General features: G+C 44.2%; 1 protein-coding gene across 1 annotated transcript; it reads left to right on the top strand.

The window, feature by feature from the left end:
• Positions 1 to 2,053: 2,053 nt before the first annotated feature.
• LOC131227485 (uncharacterized) lies at positions 2,054 to 7,453 on the top strand. The gene is made up of 2 exons (XM_058223274.1): positions 2,054 to 2,679; positions 7,144 to 7,453. The coding sequence occupies exons 1-2, from the start codon at positions 2,088 to 2,090 to the stop codon at positions 7,356 to 7,358; spliced, it is 807 nt and encodes a 268-aa protein (XP_058079257.1). The 5' UTR covers positions 2,054 to 2,087; the 3' UTR covers positions 7,359 to 7,453.
• The last annotated feature ends 713 nt before the right edge of the window (positions 7,454 to 8,166 follow it).

The raw sequence follows: 8,166 nt of genomic DNA, 5'->3' as shown, positions 1-8,166 counted from the left end.
TAGTGCATTAGTATAGTGGTGCGGTTCTAACAGATAGATTGGATCTTAGACCTATGATGCCATGTTGGCAAATGTGCGGCATATACATGAGCTTTATGGTGCACGTGTGGGCTTAGCACCGCTCATATTTGTGCCTTTTACTTGGTCTTGGTGGGAGTCGATGAGATTGCACATAAAAAATCAAGTTGGGCCCAGGAAGATATGAATGGCGGGTGTTCCCATCGACACTGGTCCTTGTGGTTGGAGCTGGGGAGGAGACGACTTGACTCGACTAACTTGACTTGTCCGACTCATTCGGACTTGACTTGATCCGAATTGAATGGGTGAGTCGGTCTGAATCGAGTAGGCTTCGCCCAATCCAAACTTAAATCGAGTCGTGTTCGAGTTACCCAGTAACTTGATTTGGTCAGATTCGACTTCATCCAAAACCGACTCAATTCGAATTCAAGTATATATATAATAAAAAAATCCTAATTTTTAAGTATCTCTTACCCTATACATCATACCCGATCCCAAATTCAATATTTCTCTCACATCCTCTCCTTCTTTCAAGCTCGGCAACCACCTGCTACCATCACCACCCTCCTCTCTCTCTTTCTATATATACACACACACACTCCCTCCCACCTTTCTCTTCCAAGCCCAGCAGCCAGCCACCACCATCACCACCCTCATCTTCTCTCTCTCTCTCTCTCTCTCTTGTCCACTCCCTCCCTTATCTCTCGATCGGAATCCGTGACAACTCAAATCAACTCGGTACTTTTCACTGAGTCGGACTTGATCCAGGTTAGTCCAAGCCAAACTCGAATTCCGATCGGTTCAGACATACCGGACTTGATACCGAGTTGATTTGAGTTGGGGCCAGGCCTATTTCAAAACCGAATCGAGTCTGGTCAGCTCTAACTCAGTCAACTGGACTCATGCCCAGATCTACCAGTGGTGTGGCCACTCGAGCTTTAGATCCACGTTTTTTCGTTATTGGCTCACGTCCTGACATGAAATGGCTCGATGGATGGACAGACTGGATGGCACATAGGGACGCGGATTGCGTACTACCCCCACCCGGCCCTAGCTCCGAACGGGCAGTTCTGTGGGCAGGCCCACCATGATGTATCTGTACATCCAAGCCGTCAATCCCCTTTCTCAGGTTATTTTAAGACATTAGCACAAAAATGAGACAGATCCAACGCTCAAGTGGACCACACCAAATAATAAGCTTGGTTGCATTAAAATGCACGAAGCATTAAATGTCAGTTACATTAAATGCAAGAGTCATCTGTGGTGTGGTCCATTTGACCGTTGGATCTGGTTCATTTTTGTTTTGATGCCTTAAAATAATCTGAGAAAAGGGATAAACGGCTTGGATTTACAGATACATCATGGTGGGCCCGCCCACAGAACTGCCCGTTCGGAGCTAGGGACGGGCAGGGGTAGTACGCAATCCGCGTCCGGCACACAGATACCACGGTGGGCCCGACGGATCATCTTGTTGCACGGTCCTCCCTGCAACAAATGGATTAGGTGTTACCCGGGAAACATGTTAGTGGGTGTTATCCTGACCTAATGGGGCCCATCATGATGAATTTGTTGTATATCCACGCTGTCCATCCGTTTTTACATCTTATTTTAATGCTTGATCCCAAAACTTAAGGAGATCCAAATCTCATGTGGACCACACCACTGGAAACTATGGTGATTGACCATTAAAAACTTATTGTCGACTATTAAAGTTTTGGATCAACCGGTTCTTTGTATTTTCCCTTCATCAAAGTATGTCTGACCTTATTAACAGGTTGGATGAAAAATAAAAATTACGGTGGGCCCTAGTTAGTTTTAATGGTGGGCATTCAATCGCCACATTTTCCAGTGGTGTGGTCCACCTAAGATTTATATATACTTAATTATTAGTAAAACGTCCTAAAATGATTTTTAAAAATAGATGGACGGCGTGGATATATAATAAATTCATCAAGGTGGGCCCCACGGTCAGGGTAACACCCATAAACGTGTTACTCGGATAACACCTCATCCACTCCCCATTTCAACACTTCAGACTCTTCTCTTTCACTCCCACTCTCTCTTCAAAAATGAATTCTCTCTCTTTCCCTCTCTCCTCTCTCTTCCTTTCCACAACCCAAAAAATCCATCTTTTCCCATTATACCCCCATCAATACAAGAAATCACATACCTACCCTCTCCCCCTCTCCTTCTGCCCTTCTCAAACCCCATCATCATCACCGTCCATCTCAGCATCCAGCCAAATCCCACTCTCAGCCATCCCCATCGAAGAAATCGTCGAGAAGGACTGGTCCTTCCTTGAGCCCACAGATGCCGATTCCGATCCCAATCTCACCGTTAAAACCTCCAGAATAATCTCAGCTGCCCAAATCAAGCCCAATTCCAGGATCCTCGTATCGCTCGGGAGCGAAGGATTCGTCGACCGCTTGGTCGAATCACTGCCGTCGGATCTACAGCTCCTGCTCGTCGTCCACGAGTCGCTGTTCGTTCTCGCCGGCATCAAGGAGAAGTACGACGACGGTATCCGGTGCTGGCAAGGGGGAATTGTCGAAGTGCCGGAGAAGTGGGCCCCGTTCGACACCATCTTCCTGTGCTACTTGCCTGGATTGGATTCTCCGCTCGATCAGATTCTTGGAGCAATCGCAGAACAGTGTTCGGAGGGTAATTCCTTAATTTCGATTCCGTTTTCAGTTCCTTCTATTGATTTTTTGTGTGTGATAGAAACCCTAAATCTGAAACACTGAAAACCTAAGAAATACCCAATTCTGATTGTTAAACCCTAAACCCTAAAATTCTTTGTAGGAGATTGGGAGCTGCTCCGTGGGACTACCCGAAATTGTAGACCTCAGGGCCCACCAATATACGTGGGACCCACATTCCGTAATTGGAATGGTCAATCCTATTGGTCCCATTATGGATGCCTCATGGTGCAGAAATTCCTCCAGTTGGAGAATCCTAATCATTTGGTTTGGTTTAAAGAGCTGGCCTTTTAATCTTGGCCCTTCATTTGAAGACCATGATCAGGGCCACCTGATTGTCCAATTGGTGCAAGTTCTCCATCATTGGCGATCATGGTGGAATACTGTTTAAAGGAACAGTTCTTACTGGTGGTGGGTGCTGGATAGTGTAGACTTCCTGCAGTCTACAGTTCTAAGTAGCGCTGGATAATGCAGGGAAATGATATGGTAGAGCTGGTTGAACTGTAGTAAGGTAGAGCACCAATGAGAGAGGGACAAGTGGCACTTAGAACCACTTAAAAATTCTTCACAGATTTTTTTTTTTTTTCTTGAGAAGTGCTTTTAGGATCCCACGTGGCATACACTCGTTGGTGCTGCTCTACCTTACTACGGTTCAACCGGTTCGATCATATTATTTTCCAGAGAATGCTTTTAATCTTGGCCCTTCATTTGAAGACCATGATCAGGCCCACCTGATTGTCCAATTGGTGCAAGTTCTCCATCATTGGCGATCATGGTGGAATACTGTTTAAAGGAACAGTTCTTACTGGTGGTGGGTGCTGGATAGTGTAGACTTCCTGCAGTCTACAGTTCTAAGTAGCGCTGGATAATGCAGGGAAATGATATGGTAGAGCTGGTTGAACTGTAGTAAGGTAGAGCACCAATGAGAGAGGGACAAGTGGCACTTAGAACCACTTAAAAATTCTTCACAGATTTTTTTTTCTTGAAAAGTGCTTTTAGGATCCCACGTGGCATACACTCGTTGGTGCTGCTCTACCTTACTTTTGTTCAACCGGTTTGATCATATTATTTTCTAGAGAATGGCAACCAGTTCCCGTTGAGCGGTTATTTCATGTTCTAGCAAGGTATGATTGGAGCTGTACACGAACCGAGTTAGCTCGGTTAACTCGCTCGACTGGACTCGAAAAAGCTCGATTCGACTCGGTTCGAAATTGAATCCGAGCCGAGTCGAGCCGATTTTTTGAGCTCAAAAAAATTTCGAGCTTGCCCGAGCTCCACTCGACTCGGATCGAACCCCAACTCGAATTGAACTCGGATCAAACCAGTTCGGTGACTCGGTTATTTTGATATTGATGTTGCTCAGCAAGTGTTCGATGAAATGACTCAATGAAGTGTCGGCCGGTGGCGAGGAAGGTATGGATATGAAACAAATACCCTTGTATCTTGATTTTTATGTTGCCTACCGAGTGTTTGATGAAATACCTGTAAACCGATGCCGCTGCTTTACATTCTGTGAGAAATTGAAGGTGCACTCCATGTGTTTAAGAAAATGCCGTAGAGGCTTGATCTTGGCTCGAACTGGCCCAAGCTGCTAACCGAACCGAGCTGAGCTGGCCAGTCAGGCTCAAGGACCATGCCGAGCCGAGTTTGAGCTGGGGTCAGCTAGTGGCCGAGCTGAGTCGAGCTGTGCCAAGCTCAACTCGGTTCGACTCGTGTACACCTCTAGGTATGATGCTCAGCTTGCTATGCAGGCACTTAGAAATTGCGCATGTTACATACATTAACTCAAACTAAACTGGCTCAATTGTGGAACTTGCAAAATGACAGTCCCAAAATCAGAACAATCATAACCTCTGATTTGTGGACACTTGTTTGTTGGAATAGGACCATTGGATTTTTTATTTTTATTTTTTAATTTTGAATTGTCCGATAAATGTCCACCAATCTGAATACTCAGATGAATTAGTGTAATCTTTTGTTCCTGGTACATCTAAATTTGGACCTGTAATTTGGATAGTTTAATTTAAATTACATGCCAGTGTGCAATTTCTTAGTAATTTCCAAGTGGCTGTATATCATCCTTCCCACTCTGCCAGAGTATCAAAGTTTTCCTCTTTCCCAAGCTCTCCTTCTGATTTCTGAAGATCTAAGATACTGTGCATATCCTATACTATTTAGTAAATGTTATCAGCCCAACAAATCTTTGACTAGTGCACTTCCGTGGTGGATCCCGACCATCCATTGAGAGGACGAGCTCTTGACAATCATGCATTTGGATGGTCACAAAAAGTTCAAAGGGGTAGTCGAAAAGAAACATCTATAGTTGGAATGATTAAGAACATTCAATCACCACAAAATTTTATCCTTGGGTCCCATCCATCAGGTGGCTTATAAGCTAATCATCTAGATGAAGCGACGCATTCTTCATTCTTACGCATTCTTCAGAAGCCGATTCCATCATTTGGAACCTGGAAAAATCCAGCAAGTTCTCAGTTCGCTCCCTCTATAATCTCCTGCTCAACAGCAACTATGATTCTGACAGTCGCATTCCTCACTTCTGCTGGAAGTATCCTGTGCCACCTAAATTTTCTGCTTTTGGCTGGCTAGTTTGCAAAAAGAAAATCCTAACTGTCGATAACCTCAGGAGAAGAGGTATGATATGATGTTACCAAACATTTGCCCATGCTGCATGCGGGATGAGGAATCTGTTAACCACTTGCTTCTCCACTGCTCTTTCATTTCGGAAATCTGGTCGGATTTTCTCCCCTGGTTTAACATGAGTTGGTGCTTTCCTAACTCGGTTGATCTCCTGCTTCTTCAGTGGAATGGGGTTGCGTGTGGCAAGACTAATACTAGACTTTGGAGGATGTCTATCCTAGCGATTTGGTGGTCCATGTGAGAAGAAAGGAACGGTAGATGCTTCAGAGACTATTCCAACTCTGCGCAGAAGGTTTCGTCCAGGGCCAAGCGTAGTATTATTGAGTGGGCCTCCATTGATGATAATCTGAAAGACTGTGATCTGATGTTCCTGGGGATGTAGTGTTTCTCTTTTGGTCCTTTTGTTTTTTTCTGCTTTTCCTGTTTCTGCTCTCTGCCATCTTGGCAGGCCTTTGTTTCTTTTCGCTCCTTTGTTTCCTTTTCTTTTTCAATGAAATGAGTTATCTTTAAAAAAATAAACGATCACAAATTATATAACTGATACCATTAACTAAATGCTATTGTATGTGCGCTGGATCCCACCTCAGTTCTAAATCCTAAGCCTAATGTTAATATGCTGGATCACTCAATTAGTTGGTCCTTCATGCTCTGTGCTTGGTCTGGATCGGGTTGGGAACCAACTAATCAGTTGTCTAGCAGACCACCGCATTCTCTCGCATCCTTAAATCCCAATTCTAAATAATAAAAAACAGAGCCTTAAATCAGACAGGACCGCATGGTTGTATTCCTAAATGTCAAATTCTAAAAGGTAGACCCAAAACCTAAAGAGGTATTATACAATGCTCGGCCTGAGAGTTTGTACTATAAGCTTGAGTTTCTAGTGTGTAGAAGTGATGGGCGCCAACCTAGATTGTCCAAGAGCGGGAAAAAATAAATAACATATGAAACCCCAGATCAGAAGATCCTAGATGTAGGAAATTTTGCCATTTCTGGGTTGAATGTGCATTGTTGCTGTATTTTCATTCTTAGCTGTCCATTCATTGGGCTGCCTATTTAAGGGTTTGCATCTTTCCATGTGGGAAAATTCGGGTGTATGGGTCATCCACAGTGACTGGTTTTGAAAGCTGAATCACACCTCACTGGTACAAACTGAAACCAGACCTTTATAATATAGAGGTTTGCTAAGCGCACACGTGCATGACAGATTCATCTGCATGCCACCCCATGAACCGACTTGGGACGTGTGTTTGAGATCCAAGTTGTATACCTAACGGGTCACAGCATGTACATGCCTTATACGAAAATCAGGTTAGTCCACTGATCAAGATCTAACAGGCCATTATGCTATATAGAAACAGATGGATTTTTTTAAAAAAAAACACAGATTTTTAGCTGTCCGTTGATTTTTTTAACGGACAGCTAAAAATGGCAGGGATGCCTCTTAGCTGATGCTTAACTGATCATGGGAAGGCTTGACTTTTGGCCAAGGACATCTGCATGTTAAGATCTATTGGCTGGATTCTGTCTTGTTTTCCCTTCCAAAGACAGCTCTGTAATTGATCTGTTATCTAGCGGCAAGCCTCTAGCGAAACTCTATGGAAGGGATGCCTCTTAGGTTCCAGTTCAAGGGCAGATTGCTAGTAAATGGCTGGATTGCTGAGTTGTCATTGGGCAGGCCCCACTTGTTCACTAATTTGCAGCTTCCTCGCCCCCAAACAACCTCGAAGCATGATGTGGCCCAGTGATTCTGATGATGGCTTATATACAGGTGCAAGATTGGTTATTGGTTTTGCTCAAGGGAGGGAGGCTGTAGAGAGACACCGACAACAGTATCCTGAGATGGTGACTTCTGACTTGCCTGATAAGGTCGCTTTAGAGAAAGCCGCAGCCACGCACTTGTTCCAGGTAACTGAGTTCATAGATGAGCCCGCTTTTTACCTTGCGGTTTTGAATTTTCGCAAGGTGGGAAATTCCACAGAATAGATCAGCAATGCAGTTGGAGTTCCCTGTTGTAGAATAGAGAATGTGATTGGGAATATGTAACAGTTTTGGTGTGAATTTGGAAAGCATTTTGTGCATGTTTGTCTTCTCTTGGATCCATTTTGTTGAATATCATTCATTTACAGAGCGGCTTTGGATGAATCAAATGGCCAGGATGCTTGGATTGAGTCAGTCATTTCTTCAGGCAGGTGGGTGGGACCCACTCACTGAGATTGAGTGTTGATGAATATGCATGGGCCATTCATCAGGTGGGCACCACAGTTAACATGCCTTTTTCCCAAAAATCAGGGCGCTCCACTCATCGGGTGGGGCACACCCCCATCTTGAATACCGGATTGGATTGTTTGTTAGTGACTACCATGATTTTCAAGACACAGAGAAGTGTCTTCTAGCATACAACTGGTTGTAAGTGATCACTCATCTTTTTCCTTTTCCTATTTAGATAAACAATGACTCATAAAAGGACCGAATGCATCACTAACAGCTCCACTTCTCATTTGGGCTTTTGCTTGTATCATTAGGAGCTACCATTTAAACCGACGGTGAGGGATGGATGCCCAACTCCCAACTCTCTACTTTACAACAATATGAATTTGTATTCTCATCCGACCTCAAGTAATGGTCTATACACACCACATGGGCACTTGAAACCTTGACCTTGGTTTTGAAATGCACACTGCCTACCACCGAGCCATGAGTAGGGACGCAAATGGATGCTCAGAGCTGTTTGATTGAAGAAAAGTTGTCTGGCATTGGCTATCTTGGAGATGCAAGCTGTTCATGGTTTGCC

This window comes from Magnolia sinica, chromosome 15 (assembly GCF_029962835.1).
Source record: "Magnolia sinica isolate HGM2019 chromosome 15, MsV1, whole genome shotgun sequence".
Lineage (NCBI taxonomy): Eukaryota > Viridiplantae > Streptophyta > Magnoliopsida > Magnoliales > Magnoliaceae > Magnolia > Magnolia sinica.
Note: the sequence above shows the minus strand (reverse complement) of the source record. Positions and strands in the feature narration are given on the sequence as shown.

Bases quoted from the DNA above. Each gene is read 5' to 3' on its own strand.
- LOC131227485 (XM_058223274.1), top strand. From the start codon at position 2,088: ATGAATTCTCTCTCTTTCCCTCTCTCCTCTCTCTTCCTTTCCACAACC. The intron at 2,680-7,143 runs GTAATTCCTTAA...GCTTATATACAG, and splicing joins CGCAGAACAGTGTTCGGAGG to GTGCAAGATTGGTTATTGGT.